This window comes from Botryllus schlosseri, chromosome 6 (assembly GCF_051294905.1).
Source record: "Botryllus schlosseri isolate E-star chromosome 6, Bs_hap1, whole genome shotgun sequence".
Taxonomy (NCBI): Eukaryota; Metazoa; Chordata; class Ascidiacea; order Stolidobranchia; family Styelidae; genus Botryllus; species Botryllus schlosseri.
The window spans coordinates 14,281,317-14,303,743 of record NC_137241.1 but is presented as its reverse complement, the minus strand read 5'-3'; the positions used below and the strand labels follow the sequence as shown (position 1 = coordinate 14,303,743).

Below are 22,427 nucleotides of genomic sequence, written 5' to 3'. Positions count from 1 at the left end.
CATAAAAGATGTTGTGGTATTTTTTCGACCATACCGATTTCATTCCACTTGGTGACAATGCTGTGGAATATCCATGACTTCGGAAATGTGCTACGTCCAGTACCCTTGGTAGCTTTTGTACTATGTTTCGTATGCGACGATACCGCCAATCAAGGTTTCAAGGCTTCATCAGTGAAAATTAGTATCGAAACAATAATTCCTGTTGATAAATTAACTTTAAGTGGTGAGAAGCGTATAATTTCAGTAGGCCTACACGAAAAAATCGTGTTTTACTACTCGACTCGAATCATTAGAATTAATACTCGATTCAAATTGGAGTACTCGGCAAGCCGGTCAAAAATGACCGTGAAGTTGCCTTCGGTCAAATACAAAGCATGACGTTGACCAAAATGCAGCGAGCCGGTCAGTCTCGCTGTGTCCAGTCCAGTGTCTGAGTATAGATAACTAACCTACGGTAGTTTAGTTATCTATAGTCTGAGTCATTTAGTCACATTCTTTGGTCTGAGTGGCTATGATTTGGTTGACTTCCATGTCACGTGGTGGCGTATTGTTTTGATTACCGCGGCTGCATTGAGTAACCGAAAACGTCCGCCTTCCACTATGTCCTCCGCTGCGTCGCTAGCAAAGTAGCTCAATTCAAGGTGTTTTCTGCCGACGTTGCATAAGACATATTGTGGAAATTAGAAACTCGCAGTTGAGATCTGATTGTTCCATCGGTGATATCGAATTTGTCGATTAGAATATATTGTATCACCAAATTGAGAAGCAGATGAAATGATCAACCCTTCGCCCACCCAATTCGCCATCGCTTACGGTGTTAGTGTTTTTCTGTCATTCTTTATTCTTATACCCGCAAGCATCGACTCGCACAATATGCGTGGAAATTGTTTGCTTACTGCAAAAGGTGAGAATAATTTAACCTGTGTGTTCGCTTTGTGCTTATGCTTTGAATATGGCTTTGATTCCTTTGAAACACGCTACGGTAATCCAAGAGTACCAAGTTCGGTAGTATATGGCAGTGCGAAATCTTTTGGTGCTGTGTGTTGTGTCTTAATATTAACAAATAACGTAATCCTATTTCTTCTTTTGCAGGTTATTGGAATGAAACAAATGAACTGGTTGTGACATGGGGTCATCGATCAGCCTGCAATTTCATAGTGTTCATGGGTGTAGCATGCTTGCTATCATCTCTATACTTCCTCTGGAACAGCATCTACTCTGTATGCAAGGGCTATGATGGGTAAGATGGGATGTACCGGTACTAAATCAGCTGACTAAAACTGAATGTAATTTTCATCAACAGCTCACCATTATTTTGTTTTGTTTCTCTTCTGCTGGGGGCATTTATGACAATTTCATTACTTTCTTCGTCGTTTATTGTTTCACTTGGTTACTCGTCTTGGTGTGACATTGTGACAGGAAAAAAAGATAATAACCAAGTGTAAGTACATATTGCAAATATAATAGACTTGCGTGCTATCTTAATGTAATGATGACGAATATGCAATTCTCAGGTGCTGGAAAGTTGACCTTGGAAATTTTAATAAAGAGTATCATGTCAACAGTGATGATTTTAGTTCAGACTTGGAAATTATTGAGGTATGTAATTTTATGACTGTCTGGTAGATTCTGATATAGGACAGTCTGCTTTTACTGGCTCCAACAGTATTTTGTTGAGTTGAAACTTATTCGTTGGATTTAATGTCTAGCCATTCCGATACCATCTACATGCCCAAGTTTCTACATCAATCAGCTTTGCTATTATCATCATATTATAATTTTTCAGTTTGGTTCATGGGGTTCTACTTTATCGTGGCTTGCCGTGACTGTCCTATCCTTCTTCAAAGTAAGATACTACCATAAAAATGAAGAACTCATTCAAGGACTGGCTTTGGAAAAGGATTCTCTCATTCCGTATCGGTTGCGTTATCAGAAAATCGACGAGGGTTCCTCATATACCTAATGTTGCATCCATCAATTCCTTATCCGTTCCTCTACTGCAGTTATTTTTGCCTCGCCATCAATATACACCGTGCTTACTGAGTATTATATACACACCTATACTCCGTGGTTATTTCTGATATTATGTAGAGTATATCAATTAGCAGTGAATGGGAGTGGTTGTATATGGATTCTAGAGAGCGCCTGTCATGATTCATCAGTGAGGTTGCAAGCTAGTTATGGCAGCGAATTTAAACTACCTGTCTAATGAGCTAATGGAGGGAATTTCGACCTCACCCTTACAAATGTTTTGGCATGCTTGGGGCTATAGTCAAATTCGCTGCCATTAATTAACTCGTGGCTAGTAGACCATAATCCAGGGTTGTCATGACTCGTCTCAAAATTTTCTGATGACTGGAGTCATTTCCTCAAAATACGGAAACGACTCGAGACTCAGATGGCCAAGATCAACATGTCATTGTAATTCCAAAGAATAGTAAAAGTAACCACACTATTGCGATTTCATCTATTGGTACTGGAGAATGCTTAAACTGTGGAAAATTAGTAGAATATAAATGTGAACCATTCGATATCACTCTATACAGTGCAATCAACACAATGACTTGGACTCATGACTCGAGTCAAAACTATAACAGTGAGATTGGCTTGTGACTCGGTGCTGTGTGACTTGGTCACAACCCTGCCATGATTCTCCAGTTAACAATAGCAGCGAACTTGATCTGTCTAATGCTGATCTAATGGAGTGAATTTTGACCCCTTCCTTACAAAAAGTATGCAATATGGTCTGTTAGCCATGATTCTCCAGTTGGGGTAACTCGATCATACATCATGCAATAGCAGTATATTTACACAATGACTGAGATAACAGCGGTAACATGAAGGCAGTAACGAGAAAATGATCGCTGACACATGCTTACAATTGCGAATTCGGCAGTTTATTTACACAATGAAAAAGAAACAGCGGTAACATGAAGTCAAAAAGGCAGCAGAGCGAAAATGATGGTCAACACATGCTTACTATTGTGAACTCGGCAATGAAATCACCACAACAGATAGCACAAAATGTCATCAGCACTACACTGCGTAATGCTTTTAGTAACAACCACAACAGATGATGGCGCTTACCATTGACTTTGCATATTGAATTTAGTCTTCACTAAATATCTCAAGTTCACTTGCGCTACATCGTACACTATGTATTCATTGTAGAGTAACGACGTTCCTTCACAGCCAGACTCCTTCCCGGACCCTACATGGGCTATGGTGCCATCTTTCATCGTGTAGTCGCTCGATTCGTCCGGGCATGTGGACCCCATACCCTTGACGCTGTGCTTTCCTTTCGGTAGCTTCCGTACGTCCATGGCATTCTTCAACTCGCGCCTAAAAAAAGGTGGCACGTCGATATCACTGTACAAACAAGTGCACACTCAGTGGTCCAAATGTACTCACATATTTCCCAGCGCTACTTCAGCGAGCAACAACAGTCCGTGTGGATTCCCATGCGACGCATGGCAGTAATTCGCACTTTTCGAAACCATATCGGCAAAGTACAACCCCTTGCCGAACATATATCCCGTCTGTAATGCAAGAGTCATAATTTTTCAATGCAGTAGCAGGTGAATATAGAGGTTTTTGCAAGCAATTTTTGAATGCAGGGAAGTGACGATAAAGCATTTTTCAAACTAGACCGTTCAGTGTTTGTGATGATTGTAATGAAGTTTATACAGATTAACCTGTGCGGATCACCTCGATAAGATACACTCGCCATATCCAAGTTGTTTTGACCTCTTGCTATATTTTTATTTTATCACAATTTTGTGGTACTTTCAATTGATAAATTCATTAAACTGAACGGAACCGACATGAAACCAGCGGGGTCAATCAAATGTGCAAAGGCCTCTTCCATAGGCTAATGCAAACATGGAATATGTTTATAAACCATTTCCAGCGGAGGACGCACCTTTGTTCTTGCATGGTCTCAGAACAAACGCCTGGGCGAGTTCTGGGTCGGAATGGGTGATTCAGTGCCCTATGTCAACAAGTAGATACTAAAATCAGGCAGAAAGAATCTATATACATTAGCGCACATCAGGAACCAAAAGGCGATAAGTGCCGAAATACGAGCGACCAACATTTCATGACGTACCACAGGCGCTTCGGGCGGCGCAATCCTCAAGCCCTGTGACAAAATGCCGGCGTAGTTGGTCACACGAGAGCCATGCCACAGCAAACGACGGTTGTGCAGCTTCTTGAACGGCCGGTAGCGGCTTTTTTCACCTTAAAAACTGACGCGGTCAGCCGTCGCCACGTCAGACGACTACGAGTTCATTCAGCCTACCTTTACGGTCCAACTCAAATATTTCTTCAACTTCGAGACTGTATGCGGAATGGGTCTTGGCGTGAGTGTTTTGCACCATGTCGCCGATCACCTTACGCATTTCGTCATTGGCATCGAGTGGCTGCGGAGAAAAATTCATTTTCCGACCGTGAATACCAGAGGCGGTCAGTAACAAAGTGCTTCTACTTTTCATACCAAACTCCAGTGAAAACATGTATTTGATGTCTTCTACGCTACTTTCTTCCAAGTAGTTTTTTGCCTACTCGGAATAGTTGATCATGCGGTTACGATTTTAAACTGCTACTTCTACCTAACAAAAAGTTCTAGAATTACTAGAAAGTCGCTAATTCTATTTGTGCTCAAGTAGATGAGATAGTCAGTAAGGAAGTACTCGTCTTCAAGAGGTATTCGCCTACATGCAATATTTACTCAAGTGGTCATAATTTTCAACTACCTTTACTCACCAGTTTTGAGTGTTAGGCAAAACTAGGCCTAGAATATTTTTACGTAATTGGAAACCGTTTCTTTTACTTGTATTTGAGTACCAACAATGACTACTTTGACAACATCCGGTGAAAACGCTGCGACAAGCTGGGAAACACAGAGAAAACAAGGTAACCTCTATTCGGCATTGCAGTTTCTTGTACTGAGTGTCGATGGGGTCTTCTTCCTCCTTTACGTCGGCGTAGTCGCCTTGGAGCAGATTGTACGCGACCTCGATATCCAGCAGGCTGTCGATCATCTCGACCTGTCGTGCAAATGTGGAGAATTAGAAAGAAAGAACATTGTATACAAAAATCGCATCACAGAATCCGACGATTGTTGATATAAAATGTTCTTTCCAATCCTAACTAGTTGCCGACGATCACCCTGCACGAGTTTTAGCCGAAAATACACGGATTCATTCCAATACGAACATACAATTCAAATGCAATTTCAGTTCTGTACCTTCAAGAATCTCTTCAAATACTTATAATTCAGTAGAAATTTACAATGTTACTTAGGCTATACTCGAATAGCAACAATGGCTACTTTGGACACCTCTGTTGAACACCGGCGATCACGGTTAGCTGTGTAGCAACACATGACATTAGTTCGGGGCCACTGATTATGACCTAAGCACAACATTCCTTTATCATTCTCCACACAAACCACACCAACACGGACACCGTGTTATACGCAACAACAACGTTAAACATAACCGGTTATCTACCTTGGACTTGACCAACTCTATGTTGTTCAGCATCGGCGGCTGTTTCATTCCGAAGTCATGCGGGATCAAAGTGTAAAATCTGTTGGAGCAATCCAGTATTTTGGGAGCGCTTGGCGTTTCACTTTCAATAACCTGAACGGGAAGACATACTATCATGAGAAGCATCCGCAGATTCTTATGAATGTGGGAAACATTCGCTTCAGTCTGTACATGATTTATATTTCTATGGATTCAAACTCCATATTCTTTAGCCAATAGTCGATCATCGAGCCAAATTTTTGACATTTCAACAAAGCAGAAGTTTTGTATTAATACATCATGTTAAAATAGTTATTTGAAGTGTTTTACCTAAAAATGCGTTCACAATCTTGTCATAACTCTAATTCTCAGTTCCTAAAGAGTAACATCCAGCACATCCTATATTGTTTCAGAACACATATGTACAGATAGAATTCGGTTGAAAGCGGAAATTCAAGTCACGAGCGACTAAACGTGGTTGTCTACAGCTAAAAGAGAATCAATCAATTGACCCAATGTAATGTTAACGATCAATGCGAGAGACATTGCAGAACAAAGCCCACTTACCCCGGTCACTTCGGACAGTACCCCGTACGCTCTCTGCAGCTGCTTCTTACTTAACTTACCGAGAGGCATCTTTTTCATATCCAGCTGCAAAACAAACGTTGCTAGGAGGACCGTAGCCCTTCAACGCAGAAGCGATAACGACCAGTCGCCAACCAACCTCGAATTCCACCATCGCCTTCTTCATGCTTTCCACGTCAAATATCATCTTGATGATCTTTTGCACTTCTTCATGTAGCTTCGAATTGCTACCGGCAGATTCCAAGCCCTTCAGCTTCTCATCGTTTTCACCGTAATCGATGTCGAGAGGATAAAATTTTCTGGGCATCTTCACAAAATGAGCGGTGCCAAATTCGTTGCCTGAAATGTCAGAAACATTGAAATGACCCCTGAATATTTCTCATATAGCTGGCATTAGGTAGACATACTTTTGAGTTTAGTTCATGTCATGCGCGGATGCGATGAAAATTTGGTTTTAATTCGACACCACACATTAGCTCGCACATTGATATCTTCGTTGCTCACCAGTTTTATCTAAATAAATTTCTTCAAAATTTCTCAGTGCCGCATCAACGGAATAGAAGTCCTCGACTTTATCTCCCCCTATCGTCGTCCCAACTCGACCCCAGGCCCGGAACACATAATATTTCTTCTTCGAGTCATGCTCCAGAAGCTAGAGATTCGATAAGATGCGGGCACAAGTTAACAAAACCTGTCACTTACAACAATACCAGAACGCGATACCTGCAATTTATAATAGGAATTTGCGCCCGTATTCATGTCCACCAAGGACAGGGTTGCTGTGTACTTCGAGCCGTTCTTGATCTAAAACAATTGAGACATTTGAGTCACCTGAAAGTGTCATTGCACAAGACACAAAAGCGTGTGAAAATATACAGCGGTGTAGGAATCACCACAATTTCACAGACAGTAATTATCTGATCAAGAAATATAACGAAATGAAGTTAAGAAAATACCACGGTTTTGATAGAACACCGTATGTCAAACTTTTAAAAAATAACAACACATAGGAGCAAAATAAACCAATATAGAGGTAAACACATGAATACGAAGATAAGCTGAAAATTGGGTTCTGATAATATTTCGGCAGGGACACAAGTTCAATATGAGAGATTAAATTCAGAACAGAACCAACTGTTGATTATTTTAAAATTTCGCCAAGTCGCATCATAATATATCAGACTCCATCAACCCGCTTTCTCAGCAATGATTCACCGAACATTGGAAATCAGCATTAAACGAGGCTTACACACGGCCAAATTACATTAGCAAGTAACAACTTAGGCAAAACACTCACCAGCACATGAGTTTTGTGCTCCAACCCAGACTGCTGATCAACTGCAGCGCCCGCTTTGACCACCATCTTCATTTTTTTCTCCGGCACGTTACCACTAACCTCCTCGAGAGCTCTTTTATAACCCAAGCCTCGACCTTGTTGCTCCGATCCCCAATCGCACACACTGTGCTTTTGGAGCAAAGGCAACATCGGCCGCGGCTCCGACACGGCCTCGAGATCTTTCAAAATATCTTCGGAAACGACAAATACGTCTTGAAGCTGAGCCGAACGCATTTTTTTGCTCATTTTAGCTACTCCCTCCTTCGTGCTGATGCAAAAGTACGCCAGATTCACGGCCGTAGTGATCGAACCGCCTAGCTTTTCGACAGACGCCTTGATGTCAGCCTTCGGCGAGGGTGTTTTCGTAAGAACGATAACCTTCATTTTTTTCAACGGCTTGAAGGGTGCTTTCGGCGGAAAAACGCGCTCGATTTTTTTATACTTATATTTCTCAAGAAACGGGTCGGATTCTCGGACGGATTTCGGGAACGACCAGGGTTGCCTCTCGACAACGGCCGTCCTATACGTGCACCGGGTCCATTCCGATATCTGTCCGGTGCATTTATATCCGTCGCTGCAGACAACAAGCGGTCCCGCTTTGCATTCCGGACACCAGGGCAAAGCCCCGAAAGTCATGCCGTCTCCGATGGCGAGATATAATGCGTCGTAGCCGATGGGTATTTTCTGATGATTTTCTTCCAGTATGTCTTCGAGAACGTCTTTACGCAGTTCGATACTTTTGAGTCTGTCAATGTTCCTCCACATCAAAGTCGATTGCGATTTGATTTTTTTCATGATCGGATCCTCTTCCGTTCGAACTGAAGGTAAATTCTGCATAAGCACCAGTGCCTCGATTAATTTATACAGACGAAACGAATTTCTTTTGCCCAGTTAGTGCCCAAGTGGTTCTCAAAATCTTTTTTTCACCTCGCAGCACCCTCTGAAAATGACAATAGTTCGCGCAACCTAGCAATCCGAGTACTATGAGAGCGAGATTTGTGAAGCTGATGACTACCAGGACATCAACCTGTACCTATCACTGGTCAGCTGAAGATGTTGATGCTGGGCGACTAAAAAAGGTCATTCTCATCAATCATGGACTCATTGAGAATAGGAGATTTAGTCATCAGCTGCCAAAATGCTACTCATATGGATGTCTTTCATTTTTGCTAGCGCCTACTTGACAATAAATTTTACATAGAAGCTCTGCAAGTGCCATAAAACCAGTCTCACGACTTTCAGAAGGTGCTACTTTGACATAATGGTATGCAAATTATAGTGCGGTGACACATTGAAACAAACGACACGTTAGAGAAATGGACGTGTAAGGCGATTGATGCAAATAAAGCATCACATTCAATGCGTTGAGAAGTGAAGAAAAGGACAGACGATGAGCTACCCGACAACATCCGCCAGCGACACAGAATCTTACTTTCAGAAGTTGAAGGTTGTTCCGCAACCTTTTTTGCCTTTCCTTTAGGCTTCAGTAGTTTCCTCATCTGCGCTTTGTCGTCCGCGTCCAGCCCTTGGAACCCGGAGAGCATGTCCGCACTGAAGTGATCTTCCCAGCCCATTTCGGCCTTGTGTTTCAAGAAACATCCGACATGATGCCAACGATCAACAAGGCCGAGCTACCAAACAACACCAAATGCATATTAGACGGGTGAAATCATGGGAGGATGATGCGCCTTTGGCCCTGGGTCAGTGGTTTTCAACCTGTGGGTTGTCTGCCTTTTTTTTCTGGTGGTCGTGATCATGAAGGTACTGACCTTTTTACATATGCAATAAGCTTCCAAAATAAGCCGTGAGCAGGCTAGGCGAGTAGCACACCAAATTTAGATTTCCAACTGGAAATTGGGCCGCAACCATAAAAAGGTTGGGAGCCACTGCCCTAGGGCTTTTCGACTGACGAAAACTGCGCCATCAACGCACAAATCTTTAACGCTAAAATCGCTGAACACTTGAAAACATCGACATCAACAATAGGCTACCACTACCTCCCCAGCAGCACTTATTAGCTTAAAAATCAGCATGCAAGTGCTACCACCGCTGGTAGTAGCAATGCCCACCTGCGGCTTTTCGGGATGCTTCTCTTTGTGCGACAGCCGAATTTCGTCCTTCTCAATTTTATCCTCACATTGGCGGCATTTGCTCCTGTTAGACGCCGCGTATTGAACTACAAAGTCTCGCAGCGTCGTCGATATGATCTGACCGCAATGTTGGAAAAAATTGAGGAATTTGTAAGTCGGTGAAATTACTGTGGCAACATACAAGAAATCTATCAAATCAGGCGTATCACCGAATTCATAGTTAAATATAATTTAGCCTTGAATTTGCTCGGAGTTGCAATATCTGTATTGAAATTCAGAACATGAACAGTTAACTCAACCTTGCACCTACTTTCATCTTCACATGACTCTTTGCATATCTAGCAAATATCAACTGTAGTGAATCCCCCTCCTACCCCCAATCAATGGGGCAGTGACACAATGGAATATGCAAATAACCTGCCCTGCCCATTGCTTATAGAGCATCGTTACCTTTGTTCCACCTTTTGCAGACTTGGAACTATTTGCAAAGCCATCGATTTGCGTTCGAATTTTTTCTTGGTCTGGAAATCGGAGATTGTTGAAGCCCTTTATGTCATCGGAACAGGAAGGTCGATATTTTCGGAAGAAACAAGTGTAATGGTACCAATTTGGTTGCTGGAAATGAATAAAACATATTGGGTAAAAATTCTCAAGTATTGACTATAAAGACAAAGAGGTCTATTTACTAGCTAATTTCGTAATTTGAAAAATAACACTGAAACATATATACACAGTAAAGCGATGCGATCAATAACTAAATTAACGTAGTAGCTCACAAAATAGCCTACATTGTACAGGTATGCGGTTTTAATTCAAATTAGATTAAAAATGAACATTACAGGTACAGCTGCCAAGTATAAAATACCCACATACCTTGCCATCAAAAAATCGTGACTGTACCATGTAAGCAATTCTCAGACTTTCCTTGGCTATCAAGGCTTTGCAATCACGGCACATAGCCTTGTTACTCTTCGCATATTCTGCGACATAGTCATAATCATTACTACGCCCATCCATTTCGATCAAGTATCAATTTCAATTGCACCCAAGGAATCTATAGAGAGAGAGAGAGAGAATTTTTTATTCATCATCGCAAAATAACATAACAGTAAAAAAAATAGCATAAACTTCAGAATCACGGACACATACAAAAAAAATGGTGACAGTGTCAATTTCAAAGCAAATGAGATGTGTACGAATATGATATACAGTTCATAGAATTGGCCAATATTATTTACGATTGCAAGATGAAGCTGCAGCGAAGTGATCTGTTGATCATCGAGTCTACTGCAGCTGATCGAAGTAGATTGGCTATAAATTGCAGAAAATTCATTACAAGTTGCTATCCAAATCCAAACAAATGTACTGATAGAATATTTCTTATATTTAATAAAATTATTTCTAGACATATCGCAACCAATCATCAGCGGAAACCACATCGATTGATGAAAATTATTGCAAGCCATACCATAGGCACATCGAAGAACTTTCAGTGGCAAATAGCAACTAAACAACAATATCATCTTTTGCCGCGTGTTGATCAATGAGCTGTAACGGACTCGCTGGAGCTGGAGAACCAGATAATGGTTTTCAACCGCCGGTCCGCCAGGTACATTGAAATTTCATAAGATGCAAGATGTAGAATGCTTGTTGATTTCAATATTTGAAGGTCCACTGGGCCGCCAAATACTTTTTGAAATCTTACCGGCCAGTGAGCTAAAAAAAGGTTGAGAACCAATGCTGGCTGTGGATATTGATAGACCAGGGCTCGTCAACCGAGTGAATCGCAGAGATGGTCGAAGTAGTCAAGAAAGCTACTCAAGTAGAAGTAGAAGTGGCGATGCAAAAATCTACTCAAGTACGAATAGAAGTAGCCTTTTTAAAATCAGCCTTAAAACTACTTGAAGTAGAAGTAGAATTGGCTGACTTTATATCTACTCAAGTAAGGCTGCGTTCATCGTTTGGTTTCGCCACGAGTGATTGTGAAAACCCGTTACCAAAACCAGCAATGTGAACGCAAGCGAACTTCGCAACGTGACGGTGAACGCATTGGTTTCGACATCGACGTCACAATTGACGGCTAAATGAACGCACTGGTTTTGAGGAGAAAATTTTGACGCCGTTTGGTGTGACGCTTCCCCGTTCATATCAGAGTATTGGAAGGATGAACTCTATGAACGCAGGAAAGTGCCAATATGGTATAGCGCAGTTGTGCGAACCTGATGACTGCTCTGTTCACGTCTGTGTGTTGATCAACAGGCCTGTATGGATGTTAGCGTAAGGAACCTCTTCTTGATTGCTTCGAAGCAATGAATGATAACGTAATGTACTTGCAGTATTTATGATTGATCAAAGCTTATAGCAACCCCAGTAGACGCTCTGTGGAATATTTCAACAAGGTAGATACAAGCCTGATATGTTGTTTCATTAGGCTATAAGCTAAAGTCTATTTTTAGAAGTTATGTTCTGCAAGACGAGTAGGGGAGCAGACATTTGGTCGGCTGCAGCACCGTTGGCGATGTTTGTTGGAGAGGTGTGGTGCTTTGTCCGATAATGCGCTGTTGCAGATAGCACCATGCATCAGATTGCACATTATGCACAACTTTTGTGAAGAGAACATGGACTAAGCAGAGTTGCCACCAATTACAGAAGTACAGATGTAGTGGATGACGAAATCGAAGCTACCAGCACTGAATTTGATCTGGAGTCTGGTATTTGAGTACGCGACATGTTTAAATATGCTTTGTGTTGATTTGGCACGACAGTCATTCAGCTTTCTGCTAAGAGCAGTTTATCCTAATAAATAAACGATGAAACGTTTTTTTTTTGTCACTGGCTAAATAGGACTCTACCATATCAGACATAAGCAAGAGCGGAGGATGCAATAGGGCTAGTCAAGTAGCTTTAATTATAAGCAGATGACACTGGTTCTGGTAGTCAACTAACCCGAGGTCTTCAGTCGGCTACACTTATTAGCATTCGCTCATTGACTTGGAGAAACTGATTCACTATACAGTTAATGTAGGTGAGGCCAGTAACGTTACATGCCAATTTAAGCCTAAATGAACGCTGCATTTAGCATGCTCGATTTTCTGTTGCTTGTCACATAAACTCCAAGGACGCTGTTGATGAAATTTGTCAGTGCCAGAAAAGCAGAGCTGCTCGCGTACCCCTGAAAACTCAGATGCAACCCGATTTGAGAGCCCATGCAATATAGACTTCGGAGATGAAATATTTATTCACTTTCGACCAGTATATGTACGGCTGGAACTGGAGCCTCTTCTTCATTTTCTTGTATGCTGCTGCAACAAATAATAATTATAGATTTATTAGTTCCACAGCAAACAATATATTCATCTTTTCTGGCACCTGGCATTGCAATTACGGGAAATATTCGCAACACTTTGTGACTGCTAGCATTGAGGTGAAACTTCCTAAGACTTTGATTGCTTGTCACTATCTTATACATACAAATAGTTTAACAGCTGCATAGGGTACCGGAGTAAGTTAGTGTTTACAGTCACTAACAACTTACATTGAATAGCCTTCAGCTCGAGTTCCAATGCCAAGTAAGCTTCGTAACATCTCAACATCGTGTTTCCTCTCTTTCTCATTTTCTTCCCCCTAAAAATTTTCAAAGTTTGTTACATACTCATCATGGGAATAGGAAGTATCATGATTAACAGGTGGCAAATCATGACAAGCCTTTTGATGAATGACTCACCCAGTGTTGGGATCAAGTCACTACCTTCGAGTCACGAGTCATTGCACATTTTGACTCGAGTCAGGTCAAATCAAATCGATTTTCGAAGGTGACTCGAGTCAAGTCAGGTCACTCGATTTTGGGGGGTGACTCAAGTCAAGTCAAGTCGCGAGTCAAGTCACAATTCAAGCCAAGTTGCCTTTTCGAAGTACAAGGCATGCTCACGTCATTGCAGTTTGCTAACTGTCAGAAATAATGATTGAGTGGTCATTGATTCTGGACTCATGAACGAATATAGAGTTAAATATAAACGCAAGAAAGCGGTTTCTTGCTCACATGTAGAAATGCTAAATTACATAAGTAGTAGCATAGCCTCGGATTATAGTTACCAGCCAAAATAGAGAATAGAGAAACAATACATTACCCAGTTACAAATTGATATGATACAATTCGGGCCTGCGCTAATGGTTGAGGACTAAAGAAACTATATTAGAATTCATTTTCAATAAAACAAGTTTGGTTAAGTTAAGAACAGAGAACAGAAATAGACATTTTACTATTAAATTACTTTACTATACTAGTTTACGACAGTGTAAGCTGTAAGCTTCGATCACTTCGTTTCCTATTTGTGTGAACAATGGAGTTTCCAGTAAAAAGCACAATCATTGAATGATTGGTCGCTCTCACGGGTTACACCAGCGTTTCGCGTACAATCCGAACTTATTAAGACACAATGATTTTTATCGACACTGATTGCTTGATGACTCGAAATTGACTCGTGAATTTTGCTCCAAGTCACGAGTCAAGCCACATTTTTGATACGCCGAGTCAAGTCAAGTCAAGTCATTTTAGCAAAGTGACTCGAGTCAAGTCAAGTCTACGAAAAAGGTGACTCGAGTCAAGTCATGACTCGTGTCATCCCAACACTGGACTCACCTGAAACAGCATCCACTGTTTAAACCGCTTGTCTTGTCTGTCTTCAGCTTTGTCGATTACAGACTGTATTGATTCACCTGCACAAAAAGACACTGTTCACAAGACTGATGGCAAGATAGTTAGCTGATTACATAATTAAAACACAAGCTTGCTTCATATACATCCATGACTGCATATAACTATGCCGCTGCCTATATAGATAAGCGTGACACTATGTATTAAGCAGAGGGTCTATATTTACTTGAAGCATCGATATTTGTCTTCCTTCTTATCTTCACTTCACTGCTGCCCGAACTAGTACTCGCATAAGAATCTGAAACAACATATTAAGTTTGAAATGAAATTAATATAAAATAATTTGACTGGTTGCTGGTTTGTCTCTATCTCAACCTCAAGCCTTCAACAAGGAAAATAACATATACTGTATGTGTTATATACACTTTACCACATCTTTGACACACTTGTAAAAATGAGAGCGGTGTTGTATTAAGAGCAAACTCATTGCAATTCTGCCACCCCAATAATATATCTGATCCATCTATATTAAACTGCATCACTTGAAAAAACCTTACCATCGAGATTATTCGAGTCAGTGGGTCTTTCCCAATGGTTTCATCTAAATCTTCATACACATCAGTAATACTGGCAGGAGAATAAAGGTCCCCTGATTCACCGCTGCTGGTAACTTTGTCTTTATGCTTTCTGAATTCCCGCTTAAGGGCCTGGAACTTTTTTAAGCAGCAATCTGGAGATCTCTCCATTCCCATTTTGTTTAAACTATACGAAATTATGGTGAATATTTCTTGGCCTGAATTCTCTCCGTCTTCCACTCCTGCACCAGTTTAACAACTTCCTGCAGTCTCCACAATATACCACGGCTACGCATTACATTACCCTCCATCTACTCTGTAAAGATACTGGATAGTCAACGCACGCTCAAACCAGGTTGGAGAGCAGGTTTGACGAATTTCGCGCCAACACCAAAACACCGTCCACCGCAGATGTAACGTCGCGTTAATTAGCGCGATAACGAGCCCGCAAAACGGCAAGTCTTCGTAACCACGCTCAAGTATGAACGCTCATGTTTTGAGGCCAAGATATCAAAATCACTCGAGTGTGAACGCCAAAATTTGGTACTGGTTCGAGAACTTCATGCTATGTGAACGGGTTGGTTTTGACGACTGGTTTCACTATAGGTATCAAAACAAACGATGAACGCAGCCTAAGTAAGTTTCATCATCATCATTGGTGTATTAGCAATTTTTATCAGTTCAATCAATGATATATATACATTACACATATACACATATATATCATTGGTTCAATACATCACAAAATGCGATGCAATGAAAAGATAGGAAGGTGTCGAAGCGACTTGGAGTAGTCTATGGAATCAGACACCCACCTTGGCCTAGACCAGTGCTTTTCAACCTGTGTGACGGTTCGCACTTGTGCGAATGAAAAAAATTGCAGTGCGAATGACGAAGGTGGTGCGAATAGTGCGAATGAAAATCCGGATCAAGTGCGAATGAAAATCGTGACTAATTGTTAATTTTTCTGACGTGGAATAATTCAAATAAACTTAATAGGATATTTAGGATCAGTGTAACTTTTGTATTTGCGACGCAATTGTAAAAGCTTAATACGACGCACCACTAATCGTAGCTCTTACTAGCCGTAGTGAATTAATATTCCCGCACTATTATTATTACGTAACCAAAAGCCTGGTTTGGAAGCTGGTGTAGTCACGTAGTGGAAGTATAGAGAGCTCTACAATATTTATAGTGGCACACCTACAGTATATCAGCCCGTCTGAGCCTGCGACAGGCTGGAAAAATGACGTCAAATTGACTTCTTGCTTTCTTTCGCTAAACAATCATCAGATTTTCGTAATAATTGTTCGATTAGCGCGAGGCACGAGGATAGTAGTAAATACCATCATTACAGACTCACATTTGCAAATTTACTGTAACGCAAATTTTTACCCCTTCAAGGGTTATTCAAGTATGGACCGCAAAGGGTATAATTTTTGGTCGACACGGTGCCAGAGCTATCTGTTAATATGTATGTAATATTTAATAAATTTTTTGAAAAAAATCCTGCGATCGTTTTTACATATCCCAGGTCACTGTGCTGGGTACTGTAGCCAATAAGCGAGACACGCAGTAAATATGGCTGTATCATGAGAAGTCATGATAAGATTTGTCGGACTGTTTTGGAAAACATGGTCGAAGACCGTTGGGATGAACTAGTTTAGGGGTTAGCAACGAGCGAGTTCAGGCCTATGAGACTCATTCATTTCGAGGCCAACCCCTTCTGCGTCGGGGCACAGGAAGACGTGAAGTTTTGGCAAAAAAAACGCCGATAAAATGCGGTGCCAAAAACATAAGCGGCGACAAAACCTCGGTCTAAAAATGACCGATGCTGGATTGCCAAACCTTTCGAGATGGATTGGATATACTCCGTTGTCGGCACGGAATAGTCCCGTTCTTGCAATCTGAGTAGACAGTAGTACAACTGCGATACGCAGAGGAATTTAATTCGCCGTAATTTGAAATCGCGTGCGTCAGACATGTTTTGTAGAGCTGTGTTGGGTAGAATTGTGATGTGCGCGTTCTGTATGTCAAACATGCAAGTAAAATCGTAGCATACAAGTATTAAAAATAAATTCCTTTTCATGGGTGAGGCTCGGGTCGCGAGATGCCAAAAATACTCAGATTTTGGTGGTAGTCTAAAAGCTACTTTACCGTTATTAAACTGTTATGAATTTTCAAGTTAGATTGAGCTACTGAGTAGAACACACAGTACCGTGAGTTATTTGCTCTTCTCATAAACTTGCAAGACAGAAGTTGGAGCAGCGTATCATCAGGTAGCGAGCTCTAATGTTCCTATACTCTTCTTTATCGTTCGAAAGACATAAGGCAAAAGCCTCAACACAAACAGGTGGGTTTTTCATCCATTCGACAAACTGGAGCATCGCGGGACCTTTATGTCAGCTCTCAAAAACGATTTCTGCCAGCAAGCATTTTTCACTCGCGAAAAATACGCTGTATTTTGGATAGGAGTGCAGAACAGATTTTAAGACTTGGTCTTCCAAGCACTAGTGAACGTTCTTGTACAAATTCCAACAAGATTGTTTGGCCGAGAAGGGTTTTAGTGAAATAATTTGATGCAAAACGAGCGAAAAAAGTTGCCCTTTTTAATAAGACACTTGATTGCTTAAGTTACATACTAGTCAATTTGTTGCACATCTGAACAAAATGTTGTTAAGTAGGCCTTTTTTTATCTTCTTTTTGTATAACAATTTTCGATTAGTTAGTGCGAATGAAATATATTTTACAAAAATTGTGCGAATGGAGCTCAAAAAGGTTGAAAAGCACTGGCCTAGACGATGTAAAGAGGAGGCAAGCACATAGTTGCACACTGAATGAAAAGTAAAGGAAGATAGTATAGGAAAAAGCAAGCGACGAAAATGGGGTGGCATGTCATGGAAGGCGAGATCGATAGGCCAGGTCGTGGTCCGGTAATTTTGTGGATGGACTAGTATTTATAGCAGTATAGGCTAATTGCTTGTATTTGGACTTGAATATGCACTGGACAAGCTATTCGACTGTCGGATGGCCGGCTGGATACTGTTCCACAATTCCGGTCCGGCATATTTGATAGGGCGATGATCTTTTCGGTCGATGATATGATATTTGTCAGACACGAACGCGCATGTGTTGTACTTGTGCGCTTTTGATTCCGAGGTAAAGAAGTCATTGAAATATTCGAGGCAATGACCGCAGTCGAACTGATACGTAAACGTGGCGATTTCTGGTTTCCGCATATCTTCTATGTTTAGGACACCAAATCCCTTCAGCAATGACTTGTTGGTGGACAACCAGGCCCCTTCGGGGCCCTAGCTATGATACGGAGTACTTTATGTCGTAGTTTTTGCAGTGGCTCGAGTGCAGTTTTACTGGCAGCCCCCCAACAGAGGCTGCCATACCGTAACTTCCATTGGATTAAGGATTTAAAGAGTATCAGAAAAACCCGGGCTGGCATGAAGTGTCTGGCTGTACAACGCAGGCCGCGAAAACGATCGTAATTCGTTGGCATGGACTGTCAAAAGCTGCAAATGGAATTGCTCTGCGGAAGGTGTAGGGAGCTTGATTTATATATCGATGCATCCCAGGAGGTGTCAATTTTTGACAGAATAAGCATTCCTCCACATCATGGGATGTAAATAATAGTATTGATATGGAATGCTAATCCTTTGTTTACTCGAACACCCCGTTTTAGAGAATACCATGGCAGGGCGCTTATAACGCAGAGCGAATGTTTGTAGATGTTATACTTGTGTAATCTGACTCCAGAAGGTTACGTTTACCATTCGTTGCGATTTCTTTCCGTTCGACGGACCGGCCAGCATCCACGCCGTGGATTGGCTCGTTGGCTAACGTACCACGAAGTCTGTCTATTGCACACGTATTCGAAGATCACACGGACGAATGTTTTGTTTCTGTCTCCACGACTTATAAATTTATTGAATCAACGTACAACGACGTATAGGCCTATCTTTCCGATCATAAATTTGATTGAATGTCTATACGTTGTATTACACTCATATATATATTATATCCACGAGAGATTTCATGCACACAACATCGTACGATTTATTTCTCTTATCTGTATTTACATGACATATAGGCGACTTACACATCTTATCGGGATTTTACTTCAGGGAATTATAGGTAAGGTTCACAAACTCCCTACTGCTCGAATCTTAAAAGGGCGTTAACAATACATTTCGTTAACAATTCCACCTTCTTACTAAATGAACTTGGTGTAAAAAAAATGAATATATTGTTCAACGTGTTCGGTTATAGCGCTCTCCCCCATATTATAAGGCCCCTAGTTCAGTCGAAGAGCAATACGGATAAGTTGTGTCGGATACGGCTTTAACACTTTGCGTGATTAGTAGGCCTATACGTTATTTAAAAATATGACAGATCGTAAAAATGCCATATAATGTATAGCTTTATGTTCGGAAAATATAGGGCATTACTACAATTGCTTTTATACTTCAACATGTATGCTTTCCAAACGAAAGAACTGAAACTATAATTAGAAATCAACGTATAATACTCGTAATTGAAAGAAAAATACAAATACTAGGCTACTTCTAAAAAGCGGAAAATATATTTTATATCTTTTGTCAAGAAAGTTTTTACGGTGGTCTGCTAAAACAGATCGAACGTTAAAAAAAGTCGAAGTCCACTTTTCCAGATTAGGACACGTCATGGGCAGCTAGGTATAATAGGTTATTGCTAGATTGCGAAACGATAGTTTGAAACTTTATGGGGGGCCATACTTACTGTGATGAAGCGGCCTTGCGGTGTGAACGGAACAACCCGGTATCTAAATTATATTCAGCGCGCGTTACTTTCGTTAATACATATTTGTCATTCCATATCTACTGTGCCCGAAGTTCAAAGAAAATAATGGGCATTACGCATGACATGTATGAAAATTAAATGTTGGTAGGCTACTACGTGAAAACAGCCCCGAAATTCTTAGGCTATCTTTCTTAATGGGGGATTAAATTACTTCTACTTGACAAACTGAAAATACGTAAGTAAGTATTTCACAAAATAGTACGAAGTAGAAGTAGAAGTAGCGAAAAAAAAGATCTGCTTGAGTAAGTACCAGAAGTAGAAGAAAACTACTTGAGTACTTGTAAAAAGTAGAAGTACTTCGTTACTGACCACATCTGCTTGTTTATCTAGGAGGCTTTTCACCTCAAATTCCCGTAGAAAGGCAGTTCGTGTCACGCTTATATAGTGAGCGTTATGCCTGTAAAGTGCAAACCTGGTCAGTGGTCACGCCGAGAGATCATTGCGCAAAACGATCTGCTTAATCGAAATGCACTGCACGTTTTGTCCCGCTTAGAGATTGATTACTCTTACGTATTATGAACTAGAAATAAGATAAGTGACTTTGGTGCCAGACGAGTAAAATATAGCTGAAAAGAACGTATTGATATACTGGTTCAATTTAACACCTTTAGCAATTATTGCAGATTTAGCGCTTTTCTACAATGTTTAGCGACAGACTACTACAAGTCGCGTCGACACCTTCCTGTCTTTTCATTGTATCGCATTTTTGTGGCGTATTGAACTGATAAAAATTGCTATTAAACCAATGATGATGGTGATCATGATGCAGACTTGGACAACCAGTTAATTCTAGTTGTCTAATTTCACTAAATTAGAGAGAAATGCCAGTAATCTAATTCTAATCTAATTTGTGAAATGTTACCATTTTCTCATTCTAATCTAATTTGTGAATAATCCCTGTGCTCCAATTTTAATTCTAATCTTATTTATTGTTTTCCTGAAAATGCCTCTTTGTCCGAGGCATTTTGCAGCGAGATAATAAGAATATCCCTCTTGCGCTGGGAAATCCAGTACCAAGCAGCCATCAACAGTCATAGTATATTGTGACGAATAAAAGCCTGCTAGCATAGTTGCTTTGTAGTATGCGATCAAATACAACAAGAAATTTCATGATCATAAACATATTTTTATTTTGAAGTATGAGCTGCGCACGATACCCGACAACGCTTTCCAGCGACTAATGAATCGATACTGGGACTAGCCAGACATGTAGGCCTACTAGCTGAAAGACTATCTATATTATTATTCTAAAGCTTGATTTTGTGGGGACGTCCTATGCAGTTTTCTAAGCTTCTCCGCCTTGGTAGTGTCTGGGCCATTCATTGCACGCCAAGGCAATGTGCTTATTGATATCAGCTGACTCGCTCCATCGATGAAATGCTGTTGTCATCGCCGAAGCCGTTTCAGCTAGTGTCGAATGGTGTTGTTGACTTGTTGAGCACAGGCGAATACCGTAGCTTATTTTTAAACTACAACATTAATTTGAGACTGAAATCAATTTTAGCATTTCAAAATGCTTTATTTCGCGTCTTTCCAAAATCACAAATAAGATCGCCGGCCGTGATTGCGGTGACCCCTGGTATATAGTACAAAACGAGCCAAGCTTGGTGTACAGACGTTAACCATTCTCATGGTCAATGGTCATAGTTATGGGAATGCACTGTGATTTGATATGAACTTATTTTTGCTGTACTCATTTCCCATTCACAATTTCTTTCCAAATTCAGTAATTCTAATTCTAATCTAATTTGATAAAAAAAACTGTGTAGCTCTAATTATAATTCTAATCTAATTTGAAAAAAGCTGTGAAGCTCTAATGCTAATTCTAACCTAATTCGGAAAAAGCTGTGTCGGACTAATTCTAATTATAACATAATTGGGAAAAGCTGAAAATTTTCTAGTTGTCTAAGTCTGTGATGATGACATTATGGAGGATGTCATTCCACCAAAATCCCCTCCTGTCTGTTTCGTTGCAGTTTCCGTCCAGATTGCTGAGGGTGCAGTCGCGATACCACCACCCTCCTTCGAAGTAAGAAGCGCAATTCACTCTCGACCAAACATCGTGATCCGCGTCGTACGTTGAGAATTGGAAATTGTTGTGAAAGGCGAGACCATCTCCGGCTGCATCCCCGGAGTATCCGGACACGTGCAGTCTGTAGGAATCGGAGCCGGGGCCGATGCGGAAGGACTTGGAAAAAGAGAAATAAAATTTGACTGTCATGGTGAAGGGCGACGATGTGTCGTGCTTGTCATTGTTGCGTCACAGCGCCAAAACCACTCTCTGTATTTAGCCACCAAATGATATTTTTCGCCTTTCGACATCTTGTTGATTTCCAACGATATGTCGTCTCCCTTTGTCAGTTGATGCAATGTCTCGAGCCCTGGAGAATCCTCCATAACAGAGGTCTCAAACTCAAACGGGTTCGCGGGCCAATTTCTTAGTTTTGATGACGCCGCGGGTCGCACCACCAATAATAGGGATATTCAACGCAGAATTTCCAAGTAGGCCTTATTTGACGGGAGCTTGAAGACAGCCATTCCAGAAACATCATGAATATGTAATTTACTATTGTAGCCTATTACTATTCACGCTTGACACGGGAAAAAAATCATATTTTCAAATTTTTGAATAAAATTGATTTTATGCCGGGCATTATTTGGTCAAATAACGAGTAATAGACATCATGCGAGAGGATGTATCATGACCAGTTCCCTCTAAGCTGCGCACGTGCGCAAATGCGCAGTGCTCACAAGGTCTCTGCGCACAGAAAATCTAAGTTGCGCATAAAAAATCCCAGTGGCGGC

At 40.9% G+C, this 22,427-nt stretch overlaps 3 protein-coding genes and 1 long non-coding RNA gene across 8 annotated transcripts; 1 reads left to right on the top strand and 3 right to left on the bottom strand.

Moving 5' to 3' along the window:
- The first annotated feature begins 532 nt into the window (after positions 1 to 532).
- On the top strand, positions 533 to 2,063 carry LOC145441071 (transmembrane protein 179-like). Its single transcript, XM_080318848.1, has 5 exons — positions 533 to 904; positions 1,093 to 1,240; positions 1,304 to 1,441; positions 1,515 to 1,599; positions 1,787 to 2,063. The coding sequence occupies exons 1-5, from the start codon at positions 775 to 777 to the stop codon at positions 1,961 to 1,963; spliced, it is 678 nt and encodes a 225-aa protein (XP_080174974.1). The 5' UTR covers positions 533 to 774; the 3' UTR covers positions 1,964 to 2,063.
- Positions 2,064 to 2,875: 812 nt separating this feature from the next.
- LOC145441070 (poly [ADP-ribose] polymerase 1-like) lies at positions 2,876 to 10,595 on the bottom strand. The gene is made up of 15 exons (XM_080318847.1): positions 10,416 to 10,595; positions 9,993 to 10,157; positions 9,522 to 9,659; positions 8,885 to 9,083; positions 7,414 to 8,270; positions 6,840 to 6,920; positions 6,621 to 6,768; positions 6,256 to 6,455; positions 6,099 to 6,182; positions 5,514 to 5,645; positions 4,920 to 5,048; positions 4,301 to 4,421; positions 4,109 to 4,239; positions 3,412 to 3,539; positions 2,876 to 3,342 (listed from the first exon to the last, which is right to left on the bottom strand). The coding sequence occupies exons 1-15, from the start codon at positions 10,557 to 10,559 to the stop codon at positions 3,084 to 3,086; spliced, it is 2,916 nt and encodes a 971-aa protein (XP_080174973.1). The 5' UTR covers positions 10,560 to 10,595; the 3' UTR covers positions 2,876 to 3,083.
- A 2,161-nt stretch (positions 10,596 to 12,756) lies between these two features.
- Positions 12,757 to 14,980, bottom strand: LOC145440322 (uncharacterized). 5 transcript variants are annotated; one of them, XR_013915510.1, is made up of 5 exons: positions 14,754 to 14,980; positions 14,423 to 14,494; positions 14,182 to 14,258; positions 13,078 to 13,166; positions 12,757 to 12,844 (listed from the first exon to the last, which is right to left on the bottom strand). It is a non-coding gene; the product is annotated as an uncharacterized LOC145440322 (long non-coding RNA). The 5 variants fall into 5 exon arrangements; XR_013915512.1 differs by having other exon boundaries at positions 14,423 to 14,980; XR_013915509.1 differs by having other exon boundaries at positions 13,078 to 14,258.
- Positions 14,981 to 21,519: 6,539 nt separating this feature from the next.
- On the bottom strand, positions 21,520 to 22,019 carry LOC145440132 (fibrinogen-like protein A). Its single transcript, XM_080317721.1, has 2 exons — positions 21,918 to 22,019; positions 21,520 to 21,810 (listed from the first exon to the last, which is right to left on the bottom strand). The coding sequence occupies exons 1-2, from the start codon at positions 22,017 to 22,019 to the stop codon at positions 21,520 to 21,522; spliced, it is 393 nt and encodes a 130-aa protein (XP_080173847.1).
- Positions 22,020 to 22,427: the final 408 nt, after the last annotated feature.

Coding starts and splice junctions, on each gene's coding strand:
- LOC145441071 (XM_080318848.1), top strand. CDS start 775: ATGATCAACCCTTCGCCCACCCAATTCGCCATCGCTTACGGTGTTAGT. Junction 905..1,092: donor TTGTTTGCTTACTGCAAAAG/GTGAGAATAATT, acceptor CTTCTTTTGCAG/GTTATTGGAATGAAACAAAT. Junction 1,600..1,786: donor CAGACTTGGAAATTATTGAG/GTATGTAATTTT, acceptor ATAATTTTTCAG/TTTGGTTCATGGGGTTCTAC.
- LOC145441070 (XM_080318847.1), bottom strand. CDS start 10,559: ATGGATGGGCGTAGTAATGATTATGACTATGTCGCAGAATATGCGAAG. Junction 9,084..9,521: donor AGCATCCCGAAAAGCCGCAG/GTGGGCATTGCT, acceptor GTTGTTTGGTAG/CTCGGCCTTGTTGATCGTTG. Junction 6,921..7,413: donor AGCACAAAACTCATGTGCTG/GTGAGTGTTTTG, acceptor CAATTGTTTTAG/ATCAAGAACGGCTCGAAGTA.
- LOC145440132 (XM_080317721.1), bottom strand. CDS start 22,019: ATGGAGGATTCTCCAGGGCTCGAGACATTGCATCAACTGACAAAGGGA. Junction 21,811..21,917: donor AAGGCGAAAAATATCATTTG/GTGGCTAAATAC, acceptor TCTTTTTCCAAG/TCCTTCCGCATCGGCCCCGG.